We start from the raw sequence: 22,041 nt of genomic DNA, 5'->3' as shown, positions 1-22,041 counted from the left end.
AGGGAACTCCCTGGTGGTGCAGTGGTTAGGATCCTCCCTCTCACTGCCAGGGGCCTGGGTTCAATCCCTGGTTGGGGAACTAAAATCCCACAAGCCAAGTGGCCTCAAAAAAAAAAATTGTAAATTAACTATACTTCAATTTAAAAAATGGTTTAAAAAATTAAAAATAAAAATTAATTAGTTAGAAGAATGGTAGGGAATTAATTCAAATGGATTCAGGGAGGCATAAACAAATTGGAAGATATTACTGTAATAATCTGCCTCACAAATTCAATGTTCCAATATTTAAAAGAAGCTGAAATTAGGGGTGTTGTGTGTGTGTGTGTGTGTGTGTGTGTGTGTGTGTGTGTGTATGTGTGTATTTAATAGAAATCTATTGACGTCCAAGCGTTGGCTATAATGTCTGCAGTTGGATGCGGCTATGGATAGCAGTCATGCCCCCTGCACCAAGGTGCTTTGGTAGGGCAATTGGATCAAAGGGTTCCATGTTTGCATTAAGGTCTGATGAAACAGAGATGGGTTGACACTTCATTCTGGACAATGGTGTCTTAACTTTCTTCTCCTACTTGTTGTATAAACGCTACCCTCATCTCCTAAAAGGTTGGGGATTATATATTTAATTGGTCATTCTTAGAGTATAGAAAAGAGAGATGAAGCTTTTCCCACTAGCTCCTATATGGACAATAAATATTTTTAATGAAAAAAAAGAAATTAACCTGTGGCACGGGAATGGTGGGGATGGGGAGCTTCCCCTAAACTCCAAGACAGGTGGCCTCAGCCCTTCAGAAGCAATCTTCCCTGAGCACCTGGGCCTGGCCCTCACTGGTCCCCCGACCAGTCCCTCTCTACAAGTCTAGCTCTGCGCTAAGATGAGTGGTGGACAGAGGAGCTGTGGGCACTGTCCTGTCATTTCCAGCGAGGGGGCCTTGGTAATCCTGGAGTCAGGTCCATGAGGGCAGGAACACACCTGTCTTATACCCTTGGCACAGATATTTCTAGATTTCATGCTAAAGTGTCAGCTGGGTAAACTGAGCCCTGGGTCTCTTTCCATGGTGACCCTGACCCCTCACCTGACCACAGGTGACTCCTGTCCCCATGAGCTGTCCAGCCCCTACCCTGCTGAAGAGGGGCCTGGTACTTCTGTCCTGTTTCCGTTAAGTCAGGAGTCAGAGGCACAGGGCCCGTCTTCCCAGCCAGCAGGAGAGAAAGAAAGAGACATTGTCCTGGGTTTGCCAGCGTGACCCCTCCAGAGTGGGAACAGGGCTCTCAGAGAGCCATTCATTTCCAGCAGGGAACCAGATAATCAGACCTTCCCACCAGTCAGTCTCTTCCCTCTCGGGTGCAAAGCCCTCTCCTCACGTTCAATGGGGAGCCCAGAGTCAACTGCATTTTGTACTGTCCCCTCCTGCCAGCACCTCCTTCCACCCTCCCTCATCTGCATCCTGGGTGCAAGTCCCATAATGCCAACACTGCCATTTGAGCCCCTGCGGTGGGTGGCAGGTGGGCCCAGGGGGGTGGGGCGGGAGGATGGGGTGGCTCAGGGAGAGGGGGAGGGATAAAAACCTTTCATTGGGTTGGGAGCTGTGAGGTTCCGCGAGCAGATCATTGAGAGCATCGCGTGTAGTTTATCCTCCTCTTCCTCATCATCGTCCACCGAGGCCGCGCGGCTGGCCGCTAGGTGGTGGTAGTTAATAGTGACTGCTCAAAAAGAATAGCAGAGATGCAGAGGCATGAGGACCCTAGTCCCGGGGCAGGAGGGTCCGCACTCCCTCCTTAGGGAGAGCAGAATGGAGTCTGGGTCACCTTGAGCCTGCAGGGCATGGAAGAGGGGAAGGGGGGACCTGAGAGTCTTTTGATGAGTTACTGGGGAAAGTATGGAAGAAGGTGAGGACACGGCGGCAGCTACAGAGCTCCACTCTTGGAGGATGCCCTCTCTAGGAAGAACAGAAGAGAGAGAACTGATGGGGGCGCCAGGGTAGTGAAAGACAGGGACTCCCCAGCCCTGGCTGAGGCTGGGCATGACTGTTGGCAGATGGATCCCAATCATTCTTCGGCTCGTGTCATGGTCAAGCTGAACCACATCTGAGGGTTACCTCAAATCCCCCGCTTCAGACTATAAACCCAACCTTCTAAGGGCTTCCCAGAGCTGCTCTCCAGGAGCCTGAGTCACCCTGCTGGGCTTCAGCTCCTTGAAGTGACCGGAACTGGGAAGTACCAAGGCTTGAAGAGGGCAAGTGAAAGCTGCAAAATCTGAGCCAAGCAAGAGCCTGAGATTAAATGCCAGGTCTGCAAACACGTTTTGGCCAAAGCTGAGTCTCCTTCTATTCATCAGGCACACCTGGAAGGGAAGGGGGCCCTAGGTCTCCTGCCCTCCAAGCCTGTTAACAGAGAACTCGCGCTGTGGCTGTGTGTTTGCAGTCTGGGCAATCTGTCCACTAATACGGAGACAACTTGTCGACAACTTATTGGCACGAGTTAGCACATTTTGGGAGAAGGTGGTCTGGCTGGCAACAAATGCTCTGGGCTGGCAAATTCCCTGAACTTATCCCCGAGATCAGCCATTCTGGCCTGGAGAAACCTATGGGCAGCAGCAGTGCTCTGACCAGAAAGGGAGCTCGTGTGTTGGTAGATGCTTATGGACAAGCCCCCTGGGGCCCAGAGGGGTTATGTCCAGGTGGGGCAGGACCCACGAGGGCCAAGCCACCTTTCAACTCCTGGCGCCACAGATTCCCCCTGCAGCTCCAAATCTCACCCCAGACGCCCCCCTACTCCTGCTAATGCTCCCCTCATCAGTAGCTGGTTGGGGGAGGGTTCTGGCTCTAGCAGAGTCAGTGAACAATTTACACCATCTATAAAGACGCGTTGACCCTGCACCCTGGCCGCCTTGTTGGGGGGTCAGGTGGCAGGCTGAAAAGAAACCAAGAGTTCTCCACCTTCTATGTGTAGTCTCACCACACTTTTTCCCTGGGGCAGGGCATGAAAGGATGACCAAGAGAATATTGTACAGCGACACGTGGATCGGCTGAGCCAAGAGCCTGGGGTCACGAGGTGGGGAGAAGACAGCTAGGTAGACAAGAGGCCACTTCTCCGAGGGATGATTTGCCGGGGGGGGAAGGACCAGTGAGAGGCTGAGTAAAGACCTGCCTGGGTTAACCGGGCCTGGGCAGTGGACCCTGCCTGCGGCCCCCTGGGTGACACTACTCCCCCACCTCTCTCTTCCTCCACGAATGACGTTTGGGACACTTACTGTGCTCGTGCCTGTGGCCGGGGTAAATGATCCGGAACACGTAGTCGGTGGCCCGCCCCGAGCCCACGTCCTCCACGTCCACGGACCGCATGCTGCTGCGCTTCCGTAGCCTGGGGAACACCTTCCCCTGCAGGGAGAGGGGCAGGTGGTCAGCCTGCCCAGGGCGGGGTCCAATCCACGGCCCCCCCACCCCCCACCCAGCTAGGCTTTTCCTAAGAGCTCCGCGTGGGGAAAGGACGGGAGGCCAGGAGGTGGGCGGAGAACCCACCCCACACATCCCCTCACCCAGAGCCTCCCAAGCCCTGAGGTACCTTCCCCTGCTGGGTCCAGAGTGGGGGCTCCAGCTGTCCTCGAGGCAGAAGCCCGTTCTCCAGGCAGGACAGGAAGGACAGCAGGTGGCCCCCCTGCGGGAAGTGCAGTGGTGGCCTCTGGATGCCATCCTGGCTCACCAGCACGAGCGTGCCGCCGTTCTCTGGGGGGTGAATGTGGGCCAGTGAGGCGGGGTAGGAGGACAGTGGGGTGGGAGCGTGGGGACGGAAGGAGGGGGACAGGAGGTCCGTGCACGGCGCAGGCTCTCTCCCCTCACCCCTGTGCCCAGGACAGGGGAGGCTCACTTTGCTGGTGGCAGTGGATGCAGACAATCTGACTGAAGGGCACAACAAGGGCGTAGTCCCAGTAAACGCTGGAAAGGAACCAGTTTGGTGTCGCTGTGTCCCAAGACCTGCCATCCCGCCTTCTTCATCTCCCGGCCCCGACACCCGTGAGACTACCCCGAATAGTAGTATTCAGGGTACTACTATTAGTACCCTGACCGTAGCCGAGAATGTGACCTCGGCCAGCCACCTTGTCCCTCTGGGCCCCACGCTGTCCTCATGGCACAGAGCCTGGCAGTCTCAGCTGCCTAGAGCTTGGCTCAGGCAAACCTCTCCATGCCCAGGCCCGGCTCAGTCCTAGAGAGCTCGGGAACCTGTCCAGGCAGCCTCTCCCTGCAATTCCTGGCATCGGATAAGGAGTGAGGCCTGCCCCCTGGAGCAGGCTGGGTCTCTCCATGCCCCCGCCCAGGAGCAAGCCCCGACTCCCTTTCCTGGCTCCTTGGAGGAAGTCCCAAAGCCCCCACCTCTTTTCCAGCTCGGAATCCCCCAGAGTCCCATTCATGAGCTGGTTGGGCGTCCACTTCAGAGTTAGGCTCTCTGCAGACTGGTGCAGGGAGAGGTAGCCAGGGACAGCCTCCATGTCCTCCTTCTGCAGGGAGCAGACACACCAGAAGACAGAGAAGATGAGGGCCTGAGAGGCTCCTGGGGATGGCCTACGGAAAAGGAGCTCCAGGTGCGTGCAGGGAGGCCAGGCCAGGCCAATCACAGGATCCTGGACTGGGGGCCGGGAGGAAGTAGGGGGCATCACATGCCACACGCAGATGCGGGTGCCTCCTTTCCCTGGCTGGCCTGGGGCCGCTGGCTCTGTCCTGTCAGCCTCCTGGATGCCAGGCGTGTCCGGGCCAGCCATACCCAAGCTGGGCGTTCACCCTGCCTGCTGGCTGACATTCCTACTCCCGGACGGCCTGGCTCTCAGCTGGCCAGAGCAGATGCCATTCCTGGCTCCTGCCAGCTCAAGGCTGGGCATGAGGCTATGAAACAGTGAAGTAGGGGATGGGGCCCTTCTCCCCCTTCTCTCTAGTCAAGCCCCTGGGAAAAGGGATGAATGTGGCTGGAGGTCTTGGTGCCTTTGGAAGAGGGAGAGGAGGGCCGGGCGTTAGGCTCTCCTACCGGCTGTACCAGCACGTTGTTTTTGCCGTAGAGCAGCCGTGTCCTCGAGTTCTGGTGCAGGGACTCCACATACTCACGGGCGCAGGTGGCTAGCCTGTCCTCCGACGCGCTGCCACTTGAGTGCCGCTTCCGGATCTGCGCACAAAGTCACGGCTCAGCCCCCAGCCCCAGGAAGTCAGCCGTGGGGGTCAGCCCTAGGCCTCCATGCGGACCCTCTCTAGCTGACCCCAAGGGTCCTTCCTGTCCCCAGTTTGCTCTCAGCCACGGACCAGCTCTGTGCTCCTGGCATTTATGTGAGCGCCAGTGTGGGGAAAAGGCTCTCCTGGGGTGGCCACTACCCTGGGCATCTCCAAGGCCCAGCCTACATCTGCCAGGAGCACACAGCCCAGCTGCTCCTCCCCAAAGGCCCAGGGGCGTATCCTGGGTGAGCACAGGGCGGAAGAGTGACACCTACTCCTAGGGCTGGGCGCTTCGCAGGGGAGTCCTGGCGATGTGGGGGACCCCGGATACGGTGCCTCTGGACCAGCTCATCAGCCGAGGGGTCGGTCCAGTAGTGATCAGCTGTCTTGAGCTTGGTGTACTCCAAGGCACACGGTCCCACTGTGGAGACAGGGACAGCCAGCTCGGAGGTGCCCCCTCAGCACTTGCCCTGGAGCCCCCGCTGGCCCAGCGCAGGCCTGTCTGCTACTAGGCTTACCTAAAAGAGAGGCCAAGATGGGGCCAAACACAGGGTCTGCCAGTAACGCCTCCTTCTCGTAATACTTGCTGCCAGGGGAGAGACAGACGGGGTGACCACTGGGGCTCCAGGACTCATTCCAGGGCCGTTAAGCTCACCAAGGAGATACATGCCCACAAGGATCAAATTCATGTCAGTTGCCAAGAAGAAATGAGTCCACCAGGACTGAGCTTTGTGGGGTGCCTGGTGTGGTCTCTGCTTTCGGGATGCTACGGGGGGATGACACATGCCTATAGGCCGCGGGGGGCAGTCAAGCACCGGGAGGGGTGGGCTCAGGGAGAGGCAGTCACCTGCAGTTCTCCACCAGGTACTGCACGACCCTGTCCAGCACTTTCTCGATGAGCGCCGTGCGTACCCATATGTGTTTCAAGGCCTGTAGGCTGAGGGCTGGGGCCTTCCCGCTGGCAGAGCCCTGTCTCTGCAGGGTCTCCTGGTTGCCCGCCAAGGGTTTCCTGCAAAGAGGGGGTGGGCTTCAGGAGTGTGAGGGCTTTGGGGTGAGCCCCATCGCAGACTGGTGGCACTGGGAGCGGAGTTTGGAGCCACAAGACAAGCACCCAAAGGACTGACTGGGACGGGGGGTTGGGGGTGGTGGACAGGACCTTGTGCCTGAAAGGGCCACCCCCCCACCCTTAGGCTGGCCCGTCATCCAAGGGGTGAGGCCCTGCAAGAAACAGCAAATGGAAAGAGCAGAAGGGAGGCATGGGAGGGGCTGGTTCAGGGCTTACCTGCCCTCTACTTGCTGCTGCAGCTCCTGCACCTTGTGGCAAACCTCCCCAGCCACCGGGCACGTCTTCCCCACCTTGGTGAACAGGGCTGCCATCTTGTCACTGCGCAGGAAGCCGGCGGCACGGCGCCTCAGCTGATGCAGGAGGCAAGCCTCCACCGCACCTGGGCCACAACGGGAAGCAGCAGCTGAGCCTGGGCAAGAGCGGACGAGGGAGAAGCACTCCCCTCCCCCATACCTATGGAGAGCAGAGAGGCGAGGGCAGGCCCTGGCTCTGCTAAGACTAGGGGGTGAGGTTCGGGCTTAAGACAGGCCACGGAGACATACCCTGACCTCTCTCCAAAATGCTCCTGCGGGCCCCTCCCCGCTCCTGCCCAGGGTGGACCTGCGGGGGCTTTGCTGTGCCGCACCGTCCCTGTCCCTCCCTCTCATCTGGTATGTACGTGCCTCCTGTATGCAGCATCGCCTTGAGGCTCTGAGGACAAAGCTGCCAGTGCCAGTTGGCATGGGTGGCTCCACCCCCTGCCCACGAGGGCAATCACGGACAGCACCTACAGGACAGGGGATGTAGGGAGCGCACAGCCTGGCAGTCCTCCTGTAGAGCAGAGATGATGTGGTTGCTAAGGAACGAGGCTCTGGAGAAGGAGCTGAAATATTGATGAAGGCACTGCAGAGATCGGACCTGACAGCAGCCCTGAATTATTGATGAGCTCTGCGGCCGACAGTGAGGAATTTCTACTTCCCATGCAGGGAGGGCTTCCCTTCATTCATTCATGTTTTTAGGGGCTAGGCCTACTCTCTCCGTCTGGATTCTGCTCTCAGCAGACAGGCCCCATAGGAAGGAAAGAAGGGCTTGGTAGGGGAGGGTGGGGAGCTGCCCTGGGCACATACAGATTCTAAAAAAATTAGTGTGTAGGTGTGGGGGAAGGAGGGGCTTGGCCATTATTGAGGACAAGCTGATTGTTTTACAGCCGAGGAAGGAAAGGCCCAGAAAGGGGAAGAGAGCTGATTCGAAGTCACATAGTGGCAGAGCTGGGTGTAGACACAGGGCCCCAAACACTGGCCCAGCCCCTTTCACCTCCTCCAGGTGTGTTGGGGGGCTGGGGGCCCACAGGTGGGAGGAGGTCTCCCCTCACTTCACAGGTACTCTTTTTACAGGGATTGTGCTGGAGGTGGGGAGTCAGAACAGGGTCTGAAGCGTGGTGCCACTCGCTACTTCTGGAAAACATGGGTAAGTGACTTAATGCTCTGAGCCTCAGTTTTATCATCTGTGAAATGGGGGAGACTTCCTAGGACTGGTGTGAAATGTTACACGAGATGAAGTACGCAAACCCCTCATGCCGGAGGCCCTTGATGCAAGTCGGTTCCTGGCTCCTAACCTCTTTTTGTCGAGATCCTGTTCTATGGCTAACCTGTAAGGGCTGGGTTTTTGCAAGTCCTCTCACTGGCAGAGAGAGGCGAGGACACACTAGAGAGAGGATCACAGGCTTCCCCAGAGGTGGGTGGAGGTGTCATTCTCTTAGGAACACGGGAACTGAGGCCCCATCAAGCTTACTGTGACTAGTGTTGTTAGAATATGAAACCTGGGGACTTCCCTGGTGGTCCAGTGGTTAAGATTCTGTGCTTCCACTGCAGGGGGCATGGGTTCGATCGTTGGTTGGGGAACTAAGATCCCACATGCCACACAGTGCAGCCAAAAAAAAAAAAAGAATGTGAAACCTGAACTTAGGAAATAATCACTGAAAACAGAGGCTCTCGCCTGTTTTCTGCCTTCATTGTTACTGACAGACAGTCACTGATGTCCTATAAAAGAGTTTTGTTTGGCTCTCTCTTGTACTGAGGTCATGAAGTTAGAGAGAGTCCCTGGGGCCAATGTGGAAGCTGGCCAGTTCATTGAGAGCATCCCAGGGAAGGGGAAACAAGACAGGACCCCCTCCCTCTCCTGGGAGCTCAGGCCTCGGAGGACTTTATTTCACAAGTTGCAGCCTTTCCTTCATGGCATGGTCATGTATCGATGAGCACATGCGTACGCAGACAGATGTATCCACAGGTATCATGTGTGTATGGGACATGTGGGGGAATCTTTGCTTAAGTGTCCACATATTCCCCTCCATGGCTGTCCCCTTGGTCCCTGGAGGTCCTGCGTAGCCCTGGGGTACATAGGTGAGTGACCTTTTTGTCCTAGTCTCTTGGTCCTGGGGCTGCTGCAGCTACAAGTCCACAGCTGGAAGAAGGTGGTGACTATTTCCTGGGGTGGCACTCCCCGATCAGAGTGGGAGAAAAGCAGCACTGAACAAGGCCAGAGCAGCAGCAGGTGGCACCAGTCCTGCAGAGAATCATGTGCCTTGGTGACGTGACTAATTGCCGGGATAATGAGTCATTAGCTTTCCCACCTTCCCCAGGCGACTGCCCGTGTAGCCAGGCTGGGGAGCCTGGGGATGCAGGCAGCAGCTTGGCCTCACCCAGCCTGCCAGGCAGACTGTGAGCACAGGCCTCGGGGTTCTCTGGGGTGGGCGGAGGCATTCCTCAGCAATTACTGCAAGTAGGGAATATTGAGAGAAGCCCAAACAACACACCCAGTGCCCCCACTCACCCCATGGCCCCTAAGTTCCTTCTGTGAAACCTGGGCAAGGTGCCAGGCAATGTCCGCAGAGGGAAAAATCTCTCTCAACTCTCTATGTTCCAAGCAAAGTAAATGACCCTCTGTGCCCGGTATTCCTAAGCTGGTTCCATGGGCTCCTCGGCCAGTAGTTGTTCAAACTATACTAGTCCTTCCCCATTGCCACAGGGCTGTCCCCCACAGGGAAGGAGCACGTTACTGTGTGCAGTGTGTAGGCAAAATAATAATAACACTGATAATATATAATTGAGAATTACTCTCCTAAGAGGGTTTGTTGATAGGCTTCTGGACCTTCGAGACCCCCTAAAACTGCACACAGAATCACTGGTCTGCTTCTGCATGCTTAGGTGAGTGTTTTTATTCTGGATAAAGGATCCTTGGCTTTTAGTTTCTAAAAGGGGTATCTGACCCCAGAAAGTTTTAAAACCCTGCTCTAAGACTTTTGGGTTGAGCGGAACCACAGACACTTCCACTGATCGGCACTTACAGACATGCAAGTACAAAGATCCCCCTGGCCTCTCCCCACATACAGAGAACACCACACTCAGAACTGCAGTTGTAGAGCTATCAGCAATAATGCCCAACTCTCCAGCTGTCTGTGCTCCCCAGGAGGCCCTCTCACAGACCATCAAGCACCCTTCTCCAAGGAGAAGGTCACACAGAGGCCCCTGGAGGAAACGCCCATCACAGCCAAAGCACCAAGTCAGCCGAAATCTTCCCCCTTCTAACTGAGCTGTCTGGGCCCTGGTCCCCCAGCCATGACGTGAAGGTTTCAGGAGCCCCTGTCTCAGGGTTCCCAGCACCACCCGCAGCCACTCTGGTTGCCCCAGAAGAGGGGAGAGACAGCCCTGACGTCATTTGGATCACTTCACATAAGAAAAACACGTACTAATTGATAAAGATCCACACTCTTTTTGGTCATTGGTGGGGATGGGAAGGTTTGGGTGAATGAATTGAAACAGAGAAACAGACATGACTCAACAAGCATGATCCTCTCACTCCCCACCTTGGTCTTCCAGTGGCCTTTGGAGCTATGGTACCGGATGAGCCCAGGGTACCCTTTCTACTGTGTCATCCTATCCAAGTGACAGCAAGGCTCAGGGAACTGCAACTCGGAGTGGGCAGGAGTGGAAATAATTTTAACTTTAGCACCTTGCTGTGGACATCCCACCCTGACAAGGTCTGGCACCATCTTCCCAAGGAAAAGCAGTGAACTACAGCCCAGACAAGCCCTGGGACACTCCCTCACCAGTCTCTGACATGCCCCTAAAGTCTATTAAGATACGGGGCTCAACAAATGCTGCATGGATTGGAGACCACGAGTGCTAATGGAATCCTATAGGGCCCCTCCCACAAACTCCTTACCTACTGATTTAACCATTCCAAGGAGTCCAATTTAGAACAGAGGAGACATCGGTAGATAGAGAGGGAAGGGACTTGGAAAGTTACTGAATGTTCTCAGACCTTGCTGGAGGGTGGGCTGATTGGTAAGACCCCCTATGGTGGCAATGTGGCACTATCTATTAACATTGCAAATAACCTCTTACCTAGTAACCCCTCTTCTGAGAATCTAGCTTACAGATAGAATCAAGCTTACTTAGTTATAACAGCAGAAGACTGGAAACTATCCCCTTGTCCATCAATAGAGGACAGATTAAGTAAATACAGCACATTCATACAGTATAATATTATGCCACTCTGAAAAAGAATGAGAATGATCTCCAGGAACTAATAACGGAAAGGTCTCCAAAAGCAAGATGCAGAGCAGTTTGACTGCATGATACCTTTTGATTACAAAAAGGGTGGGGTAAACAAAGAATAGAATTAAAAAAAAAAAATCAGGACAAAAAACTCTGGAAGGATGCATAAGAAGGAAGAGTGGTAGTATTACTGGTGTGGAAACTGGTAGGTGGAGGGGAAGTGGGTGAATGGGGGCAGGGAAAGGAGTGAGACTTTTCACTGTGTACCTTTTGTATAGTTTTGATATTTGAGCCAGGTTACCGATTCAAAATAATAACAATAATTCCATCATGAAAGGATGCTAGAGATTCTCCCCAACCTGGAGGTGAATTGAAAGTCATGAAACTCAGAAAGGCTGGGTCTGTCCATGGGCACCCACCCCATCACCAGCTCCCTCAGCAAACAGGGTCTGCAGATTAGCTTGGTTCCCCCTCCCGCAGGAGGATCTGGGCTCTGCTTAGGGTAGCCACTGGTGATCTGAGCTGCGTAGGCACTTGAGAAACAATTCAGTGGGCTGGGACAAGCTTAGGTGTCTCATGAGCCCACGAGAATGGACTAAAGCCATGGCTGCCAGGAAACGCAGCAGTGGTTGAGAAGGGTCCTCAGTCAGCCCAGGGGTCCTCAGAAACAACCCCTGGCTCTCACATGCATATCCACATTTAAACTGTGTTCAGCAGCCAAGGGACCTGGACAAGCCCAGCCTGGTAAGAGGGGGACCCACTGAATGGCTTTCAGAGAACTAGGTCAGTTGGCTGAGGTAGAGGGACACAGCATCCAGAGTTAGCACAGCCTGACATGAAGGCTGGGCCCAAGGCTCTGAGCCAGAAGGGGTTGATAATGGGAGGAGCACGTATGTCCAGTGTCCCCTGCTCCACACCTCTGCCAGCTGCCATCTGTGCAACAGGCGAGTTCAGTTTCCAGGTGAGGAAAGCGCTGGGTGGAGCAGCTAGCCACAAGTGGCTTGCTTTGGCCCTGGAGTTTTGGGGGACATTACTCAGAGCAGAATTTTTAAAAGCCTTGGATGGTGAAACCAAGATTTCCAGGAGAGGAGCAGCCTCCCTGGAGATAAAGGAATGGGTAGGATGGGCGGCCTTTTTTTAAGTAGGAACTTCCTCAACTGCCCATGGAGGGAGTCAACGTTTCACTTGTAGCGGATGAAGTGAGGGGAGCAAAGAGGCGAGGCCAGGCATCCTACGTCTCTCCCCCCACCACTTCCCCGGCCAGCTATTTCCACCAGGGATTTATGACGGCTGCCTCCACGCGGAACAAGCATTTCTATGGTAACAAGGGTACATTTTTCCTTCCGCCTGCACGGGTGATGCTGGCGGTTTGCTTCAGCTTTGAGGGGGGTGGCACTCAGCCTTGTTCAAAGCCCTAAAACAAGAAAGCAACTCTCCCACCCAGACTTTCACTGGGAGGAGAAAGCACTGCCCCGATATTCTGGAACCAAGCAAGTGAGAGAAATGAAGTTCATACCACACATACCCATCTTCCTTGCCCTGCTGGGGATGCAGGGCAGAGTCTGCATGTGCCGTGCTCACACTGGCTTGCCAGGGGACCAGGCCAGTGCCAGCCTCGCCCAGCTCGACAAGGGACCTGCTGTCTCCAAGAGTATCTCTGGACATCATGAGTCCACTGTTTGGTGACCCAAGCTATGCCTCCAACTTCTCCTCAATGCCCCACACCTCCAGACTCCACTCCTGGGTAGGCCTCACAGGGGGACCCATCCCTGGGCAACACAGGCTTTAGAGTCAGACAGATGGGGGTTCAAACCCTGGTTCCTTTCCTTACTAGCTTTTTGACTTTGTGCAGACCACTAAGTCTCTCTGAGCTTCAACTGCAGGGAGGGAAAGGAACAGGTCCCACCTCGATGGGTGCTGAGTGACTGAAGGCAACAGCATGTGCAGAGGTGCACAAGGCTCTTTGTAGCACCCAGAACATGGAAGGCGATGGGTGAGCATTACTGCCTTTCCTTCCTGCGCTGTGCCCGTCCCCTGCCCTCCCTCTGGTAGCTACAGATGCTCTGGCTGTGCTCCCCTCTAAGGCCACCCCTCCCACCTGTGCCCTGGATTTCAGCCCCTTTCACCTCTCAAGGACATCACTCCAGCATACGTCCCTTCTCTTTCCTGTATCTTTAATTTTTCCCTATTACTTTCAATTTGTACATAACTATTCCTTAATTTCTCCAATTAAAAAAAAACACACCACCACCTCCCTTGGCCCTACATCCCCATTTAGGTGTTAAACCATTTAGCTGCTTCCCTGCACATAAAATTTCTCAAGAAAGTTGTGTATGTGCCACGCAGCTAGATGTTGTGATAACTGCTGTGACAGGTCATCTGGAGCTGCCTCCCTGAAGAAGGGCTAGGTCTTGATCTCAAGGGAAAGACTCTTGGTGCCCTTCCTCAGGCCTGTCTCCATAGAGGGCCCCCTTGGCAGCCCGAGAAGGCAGGACAGGGAGGGGAGGGAGGACATGTGCTGTGGTCACCAGAGCTCTCCCCACCCCCCTCTAGACAGGCATGGCTGTGGCTCCATCAAGGTCAAGGATTTCCCATGGGCAGTGACTTATGGGGAGAGGGATCACATAGAGCTTTTCTGTTGGGACAGGAGAGCTGCAAACGCTCGTTTTTCTTACAAACCCAGCCTTCATAGCTCACCTCAGCAGTTATGGTCAGCACTGAGGACTCAGGACTTTGGCCTTCCCTGTAGAAGCTCCCTCATGGTGGGAGCCCAGTGTCCTGGGTTTCTACTCTTCCTCCTCTTTTTGGATTTCACCATGACTGGCCACCGCACGACTGACCATCTTACTGTCTGGCAGCCAGGTGATGACTGGTCTGGTGTGGGCCAGTGAAGGACTGGGTTTGCATCCGTCTCTTTGGTGTTCGCTCTCTAGAACTACACAGGTCCCCCACCCGGACCCTGTCGTTGGTTTAAAAGACCAAGGATGGGAAGGGAAGGCAGCAGCCTCAGCAACAGCAGGTCCTTCCTGACTCCAACTGGGGGTCCAGGATCAGGGAGGACCCTTCAGCAACATCTGCTCCCCTTCCCTGTTCTCCCCACTGCCCCTGGGCACAGGTTCTAGGCTGTGAAGCCTCCACCATTAACAGATGTCTGTACATGGACTTGGGGACAGAGGCTGGGCCAGCTCGGGGGTGGGACTATCTCTATGTGTTGGATTAAACACAACAGTCTACAAGACAAATTAAATTATGAAAATTCAGTGACTAGCATTTAATGCTGATCTACTCCTATAAAGTATTCTAGGACTTCCCTGGCGGTCCAGTGGTTAAGACTCCACGCTTCCACTGCAGGGGGCATGGGTTCGACCCCTAGTGGGGCAATAAGATCCCGCATGCCGCGTGGCACGGCCTTAAAAAAAAAAAAAAAAAAAAATTCTATATTTACGTGACTTCAGACCCCACCCTCCAGTATCCAACATCCAGTTCCAACACCCAGAAGGTGGGGCAGATTTCCATACTTATTTGTCTGTTCTGCAGGCTTACGTGTCCAGAATCCTGTTTAAGGTTTAAGGATGCATTCAATACATAGTTTTTGAAATAAAAATACATCCTATAAAAAAAAGCTGCATATACTTGCTATCTCTATCTCTTCCACCACCCATCCTCTCCTCCTCCTCTTCCTCCTTTTTAAAAAAACCATTTCATTATGGAAAATTCCAATCATCTACAAAAGTAAAGAGGATGATATAATGAACCCCCGAGTACCCATCACACAACATAAGCAATGATCAAGGAAGGACCAATCTTGCTTTGGTTATACCACCTCCAACCACTTTCCCCCTTATCCCTAGATTATTTTGAAGCAAATTTTACATATCATATATTTTTGTCCATAAATATTTTAGTGTGTATCTCTAAAAGATGACTCTTTTAAAAACATGTACCTAATACCTGTACTGCACCTACAAAATCAATAATAATTTCTTAATATTTTCAAATTCCTTGATTGGGTTCCCAGAGTTCAAATTTTTCTGATTGTCCAGATGCTCGAAACTCCCAGAAACATGGATTCCTAAATGGAATCCTGGAGAAGGTTCTAGGAGGCTTTATGGGGAAGGTTAAAAGATCACTTTCAAGAACAAAGTAGAATGTCACTGGTGGTGGTGATGACAACAACATTTACTGAGCACCTACTGCATACCTGGCTCCATGCTGTGTGCTTTACCCGCATCACTCTTTTAATCCTCATATCAACCTTATTCCATAGGTTCAGAGTTGCTGAATAAGTGGCCATGGTCACACACTTGGTGACATGGTCAGTCTGTGAACCCAGGTCAGGTTTGCCGGACTCCAGAGTCTCAGCTACAGACCATCACCATGTGCCCTCAGCCATGCCCCAAGACAGGGCGAGGGGAGCCAGTCTCCCAGAGGGCCTTTCTTCCTACTGGATCATTACCACATGGAAAGTGGAAGCCAGATATGCTGAGAATGAGCTGTTCGTTCAGTGTGGGCGGGAAGAAGAGAGAAGGAATCCCTTTCACTGAAGAGAGACAGAGTAAAAACTGCCTGGTGCCTGAATCTCAGGACGTGCTGAAATACCTCCGGCTCCAGTATCCCAGGTGGGACGCACCCTCCCGTCACACCTGCTTCTCTCCCAGCTCATTAGCATCTCCTTGCCATTCCCCGGAGGAGCTTGCTGCGGCTGAACTTCCCGGCTCATGAAAGCTGCTTAGCAACAGGGAGCGGGTTAATAAAGCCCTGGTGGTGTTCCCAGCTCCACAGACTCCACCCCCGTCTCCCATTACAGCTCATCCTCAGCCTGAAGCAACCCTCAGGTGGACCGATCAGCGCGGGGAGGGCAGGGAACCTAAGGACTGAGGGGCAGGGCTGGTCTGGGTCCCGCCCCCGGTGCCTGCGGCCGGAAAAAGGAGATGTTTACAAGTCTAAGAACCTGCTCTGCCAGGCCGGGAACCTCTCTGTGGGCCTCCTAAAGCCCTTCTACCCACCAGTGGTTAAAATCCAACCTCAGCGCCCAACTGGAATGGAGCAAACAGAGACACTGTGGAGGCAGATGCTGCCCTCTGAGCCAGAGGGGCGGGGAGGCACAGTGCTCTGCGGTTAAGGCCTAAACTACCCCAGACCCCTTGATGGGAAGAGTAACTGGGCACTCTATGAGCAGTCATATTGCTATTACAAATGCAGAGTTCAAAGGTGAAACTCAGGACAATCTGCTGTTTAACGCTGACCTTGAGTTGCCCACAAGCAAAAGTTAAGAGCACCTTGCCCTCTGGGGGTTGGGGTGGCAGGAGATATCAGCCTACGCCCGGGGGGGGGGTTCAGGAAGCCACAGAAAAACAGGAAGCATTAATTTCATTCAGCAGCACAAAGTTTCAGAGGCCATATTATGGAGCAAAACGCAAACGTGACATGACTTTTTAAGATGAAGACGAGATATCCAAGAAGCTTCTCCCAACAGTGGGGTTTGGGCCTATTCTCCAGTGCGCGGGTACAGTCACACAGCTCCTGGGGGCTGGCAGGGGGTGCCTCAGAGCAGCAATGCAGCCTTGCTCTGTGGTAGGAGAACAGCACACATAGAACCCCTCCCTGCCAGCTGGGTTTGCCAGCAAGGCCTCCTCACAAGGTTCCTACCTGCTGGGGCCTGTCTGGCTTCTAGACAGACAGGTTTAGGAACAAGCACAGCAAACACAACAAACACATGTTTCTCGTCAATCCTGGGAGTCTCACTCCTCCCCTTGAGGAACAGCAACTTTCCTGGGTTTGCCCAGGGCCAGGTCTTGACCGAGAGATTCTTCAGTTCCATTTCTAAGGCTCTCCAGGAAGGTTCTGTTTCCGGTTCAAAAATGTCTGTATTCTAAGGAAGCTCAGGGAAGCTCATCTTGCTCGGGCCCTGACCTCTTCAGTCACCCCCTAGCCATCCTCTGCGATGAACAGAGGGGCCAAGGCAGGGCAGAGGGGCCCAGGACCCCAGCCCTCCACAAAGCTCTAGTGAAAGGGGTCACTCACTGCACAGTTAATCCAGTCTCCACGGCCTTCACTCTGCTCCCTTTCTCTCAGCACTTTCTCTGCACTCCCACGTCCCCAAGAACGAAGCTGAATTCTGGATGCGGCTGGGACAACTGCAAGACCCAGGGTAAGACTGGACCCACTTCAGACTAAAAATGCACTTCTGAACATTTTTCCAGGGGGTGAAGGAGCCTGGCATTTCAGAATCTCCAAAAAGCCAGAAGAGTGGAGTTTTCCATCAGTACATGTCTATTCTCTCTGCCTCCCCCTAGGAATCCCTGATTATGATTCCACTCTGTGATGCAGGCAGGAAAAAAGGTTGATAATCACTGCTTTTTTTTTTTTTTTTGGCCACACTGGGTGGCATGAGGGATCTTAGTTACCGTACCAGAGATCAAACCTGTGCCCCGTGCAGTGGAAGTGCAGAGCCCTAACCACTGGACGCCAGGGAAGTCTCGATAATCACTGCTTTAAACCAACCTTATTTGGAGCCCAAACTGAGATCCCCCTCACCACTGAACACCATTTTCAACAAAGTATAAAGATTCCTTTTCCCGTGGGTCTCAGATGCCCCGGCTTGACTTAGCTTTACACTATTGGGAGCCCCTCCTGCTAGCATTCCCTTCCGTGACTGTGCACTAAGCCCAAGGCAGAGGCAGCAAACTGGCAGAGGCTTGCAGATGCCTTTTGTTTAGCCCACGCAATTTTTTTTTTTTAATGGGAATTAGTTATCAGCATTTAAAACTTGGGACATTTCATGTAAAAACCCAGACTTCTGGCTTCTCTTAAAATAAAACAAAGGCCATAGCAAGCCAGGGCCAGCATTCCTTCAGAAGCTGAGTGGCGGCTGCCCCCTTCAAACATGGCAAGTGCTACCCAGTTTACCCCAGTCCCCACCGCTGCCTGCTGTCCCACACCCGGACTTCTCTCGTTCGACCCTGTGGGCATTTAAGTTTGCACTTTGACCTAAGGCACCTCCTGAAATCCAGCAGAACAGGGCTCCTCTTGCTTTGGGGCTGATCTTAGAACCCTGGAGACCTGGGTCTATTTCATAGTCCCTTGTTCTAGTTCCGTGACTGAAATTGGCTGAAAGTAGAAGAATCTTTCCTTTTGAAGGTGATATCCCTGCCTGCTGGAAAGAGCCATGGGCTTCAAGGCAAGAGGCAAAAATGAAAGCCCTGCTGCTTCCTGGGGGCCCCTGGACTCATCAGAGGAGAGCTGACGGTTTCTTCTCACTCTAATGGACCTGATGGTGGGACGCCAACGGCTTTTTCCCCTGCCTCTCTTCCCCCATTTACCTACGGCCGCCCACATGTGGCGCCCATGCACAAGCTGTTTGTGCTATTTTATTCTGTTTTCTGTGTTTGCTGTGTGTGCTCTGGACAAAGCCTAGCACCATGCCACGACTAACTGGGCCACCAGTAGAGCCCTTCTGGTGACAATGACAGACAGTGGCTGACGTCAGGGGAACATAGCACAGGTGGAAGGGAGTAGGGTTCTAATACTCGTCAAAGTCACCTATTGCAAGACTAGCATACTTTTTCCCCAGCAGGGCTTCTGCGAGAAAAGGTAGGATCAGATTGTTCCTGCAAACCTGAGAATCGTTATATCATCTCAAAGAACCAGGGAAACCTACCCGAAAGGGAGATAGTAGGACCTCAAATCCTGCAAACCTAGTTTCAGGCTTAACATCCGAAAGAGGAGGAAACACAGACATTCTTCTCATCTCTTACAGTGCTAGGAACCTTCACATGTATCATCTCAATACCCACAAAAACTCCTTGAGTTGGGAATCACCACCCTGTTTTTAGAGGAGCAAACTGTGGGTGACAGAAGTTAAGAAACTTGTCCAAAACAACTTGAGAAGGAAGCAGAGCACCAGGATTTGTCTGAACCCTCAGTCTGTCACTCGGGCTCTGCTCACAGGCTGCCTCTCCCCACTCGCCCTCCCACATTTCTCTGCTTTATTTTTTTTTTCGTAGCTGTTGCCACACCTGTTATTGCAGGATATATTCATGTGTACATTTGTTTTCTGTCTCTCTGCCCACAGAATATAATCCTCCGGGGCAGAGACGCTGTCCATCTTGCCACTGCTGTTTCCCTACCTGGAGAACAGTATCTGGAATCTGGGGGACCTTCAGTGTTTGCTGCTGGACTGATGGGAGAGGCAGCTCTATCGGCCTCACCATGCTACTGTCAAAAGTGTCCCTTCCCATATCTCCTCCTTTCATTCCTTCACCTCAGAAATGCACAACCTCCCTTCAATGAACACCAATCTCAGAGGCCAAGGAAAACAACATAAAGGTGGCAAATGGGGGACTTCTCTGGTGGTCCAGGGTAAAGAATCCACCTTCCAAAGCCGGGGACGTGGGTTCGATCCCTGGTCAGGGAACTAAGATCCCGAATGCCGCGGAGCAACTAAGCCCGCGCGCCACAACTACTGACCTCACGCACTTCAGCTAGAGCCTGCGTGCCACCAACTACAGAGCCCACGCGCCCTGGAGCCTGCGCACCACACCTAGAGAAGAGAAAATCCGCACGCCACAACTAGAGAGAAGCCCGCGCGCTGCAATGAAAGATCCTGCATGCCGCAACTACGACCTGGCACAGCCAAAAATAAATTAAAAAAAAAAAAGAAAAAAAAAAAAAGATGGCAAACGGAAGGTCAAATTCCTGGAAATCCAAGAAGATTCAGTTGTGTGTAGGGACAGGCTTGCTCCTACAAAAGCAAAAGTGTTCACGCTGAGGCAGAAGTGTTGGTTTATTACAGACTTTCTCCTTTCTAAGGTGGGAAGGCTTGGCTATCCCTCCTTTACACTCATGTTGTTCTGCATGCAGTCGAGTGCTTGGATAGTTGGGATGCTGGAGCAACGCAGGTGCGATTAATTAGAAAATAGATGTGGCACAGAAAGCATCCAAAAGCACAGACCCTTCCCCAAAGTTAATGTAAAGATAAACCAGAGCAGTGGTTCCCAAACCCAACTACCTAGGACAATGGCCCTTAAAGTGTGGTCTCTGGACCAGCAGTATCGGCGTCATCTGTGAACTTGTTAGAAATGCAAATTCGTGGGACCGCCCCAGGCAGACTAGAATCAGAAACTCCAGGGTTGGGACTCAGGAATCTGGGTTTTAACAAGTCCTACAGGTGACTCTGATGCATGCTAAAATTTGAGCACTACTGTCCTTGGGAACTAGACATATATAGTCAATTCTTGGGCCCTGGAGATCCTGATTCAGTAGGTCTGGGATGGGACCCAAGGAGATTCCATAAGCTTCTGAGTTGATTCTGACTTGCAGCCAGATTTGAGAACTACTAAACCTGAGGACTCATCTTTCCCTGGCCCCAAGATAGTGTCCTCAGTTTTTAAACCCTCTCCCAGTAGCCCCCAGTCACTCACTCACCACATAGAGTAAGGATGTGGCTGCTGTCTTCATGCACAAACTTCCTGGTGACAGCCTCCTCCATGATTTGCTTCACCTGTGAATAAATGGGCAGCATCGTTATTGACTGATTGATTAATCGATTGACCAAACGCCTGTGAGCAAGTAAATGGCTTGGCTCTGCCCCCCTGGTCTGGGTTCAGACACCTGCAGAGTAGATGATAGGAAAGGGAGGGGTGGGGAAGCAAAGTTTCTTCAGTACAGATAGCACCAACATCTTGGAAAGGCAACCAGGAAAAAAGATGCTATAAACCCACCAATCAATCAGTGCAGATATTCCAACCCAGGAGGAAGTGCCCTGCTATAGAGAACAGGGGTGGGATGCTATTTGCTCACCTGTACTTAGCTGCAGAAGGGCCTGTGGGCAGACACACTGTCCTTTAGGGACAAACTGTTTCAGTACAGGCTCCAGATAAACAACCTGACCCTCCTTTTCTCCCTTCTCTGAGGGTAGGGGTAGGTCCATCTAGGCCTCAGGGACACTCCCCACATGCTCACAAGCCCAGTCTTCTTTCTGTCTAGGTAAAACCCTATGTTTGGGTTCCTACCTGGGTGTAAAAGCTTCTGAATGCCTTGTAAGGTAAGCGGTCACAGCCTTCTTTAGAAAGCACTTAAAAAAAAAAAAACTTCAAAATTGATGTACAAATAGAAAAGGGTATATATCATAATTACACAGCTTGAAGAATTTTCACAAATTGAACGCACCTATGAAACCAGCATCAGATCAAGAAACAAAACGTGACCAGCACCCTAAAGTACCCCCAGACTCTGCCATGTTTCCTTCTAGTCACTACTTCCCTCAAAGGTACTCACTATCCTGACTTCTAACACCATAGAGCACTTTTGTGGGGTTTTGTACTTCTTATGGATGGAATGGCTCACTGTGTAGTTTTTGTGACTGGGTTTCTTTTGCTCCTTGGTGTGACTGTGAGATTTGTTCATGTTGTACATGGATGTGTATTGTTCATTCTCCATTGTGTGAACAACTTACAATTGACTGGCATTCGGGTAGCTTCCAATTTGGGGCTATTATGGGTAGTGCTGCTGTGAACATTCTAGACATGTCTTTGTGTGAACACGGGTGCTCATTTCTTTGGATTTATATTTTTAGGCAAGGAATTTCTGATGAGTATATTCTATATTATTAGATTTTGCCAAGTTGCTCTCCAAAGTGGTTGTACCAATTTACACTCCCAGCAGGAGTATATGAGGTTCTAGTTGCTCCCAACACTTAAACCAAGCACTTTTGATGCCTTGGGGGAAACCTGCCAGGAGACAAATACTAATACCGAAGATTAGAGGGATGGATTACCTCAATCCCAACATTAAATCTTACAGATATAGTAAGCTCTGGGAGAGCTAGTCTTCGCCACTCTTTGGACAGTGTCCTGTGTCCAGTGTCCTGATGCTGCTCTAGCTCCCCAGGCCCTCACTTTCGTTTGGAGGGTGGTAGAGCTTCTAAAGTCTGGGGAGGAGGGAGGAAGGACCCGGAGTCTCCTCCCTGCTGCAAAGTGCTCATGGTTAGCGGTTAGGTAAAGGGGGATCAGATCGATCCTGCACTCTATTTTTTTTTTAACATCTTTATTGGAGTATAATTGCTTTACAGTGGTGTTAGTTTCTGCTTTATACCAAAGTGAATCAGCTATACATATACATATATCCCCACATGTCCTCCCTCTTGCGTCTCCCTCCCACCCCTCTAGGTGGTCATAAAGCACCGAGGGGATCTCCCTGTGCTATGCAGCTGCTTCCCACTAGGTATCTATTTTACATTTGGTAGTGTATA

The 22,041-nt window shown here is 52.4% G+C and overlaps 1 protein-coding gene across 6 annotated transcripts in view; it reads right to left on the bottom strand.

The window, feature by feature from the left end:
• Positions 1-22,041, bottom strand: part of SGSM2 (small G protein signaling modulator 2) — a 37,291-nt gene that overhangs the window by 11,578 nt on the left and 3,672 nt on the right. For 3 of the 6 annotated variants that reach the window (XM_068530744.1, XM_068530743.1, XM_068530740.1), the window contains exons 2-12: positions 20,217-20,292; positions 6,472-6,634; positions 6,037-6,198; positions 5,708-5,775; positions 5,465-5,610; positions 5,011-5,145; positions 4,365-4,489; positions 3,862-3,929; positions 3,559-3,719; positions 3,248-3,374; positions 1,564-1,701 (exon numbers count right to left, since the gene is read on the bottom strand). In XM_068530744.1, coding sequence (XP_068386845.1) covers positions 1,564-1,701; positions 3,248-3,374; positions 3,559-3,719; positions 3,862-3,929; positions 4,365-4,489; positions 5,011-5,145; positions 5,465-5,610; positions 5,708-5,775; positions 6,037-6,198; positions 6,472-6,634; positions 20,217-20,280 — 1,357 coding nt within the window. In that variant the 5' untranslated portion in view covers positions 20,281-20,292. The remainder of the gene's footprint in view (positions 1-1,563; positions 1,702-3,247; positions 3,375-3,558; positions 3,720-3,861; positions 3,930-4,364; positions 4,490-5,010; positions 5,146-5,464; positions 5,611-5,707; positions 5,776-6,036; positions 6,199-6,471; positions 6,635-20,216; positions 20,293-22,041) is intronic. The other 3 variants (XM_068530741.1, XM_068530742.1, XM_068530745.1) reach the window with 3 other exon arrangements.

The sequence above is a fragment of the Eschrichtius robustus genome, chromosome 20 (genome assembly GCF_028021215.1).
Source record: "Eschrichtius robustus isolate mEscRob2 chromosome 20, mEscRob2.pri, whole genome shotgun sequence".
NCBI lineage: Eukaryota > Metazoa > Chordata > Mammalia > Artiodactyla > Eschrichtiidae > Eschrichtius > Eschrichtius robustus.
The sequence above is the reverse complement of the archived record's forward strand: the minus strand, read 5'-3'. Positions and strand labels throughout refer to the sequence as shown.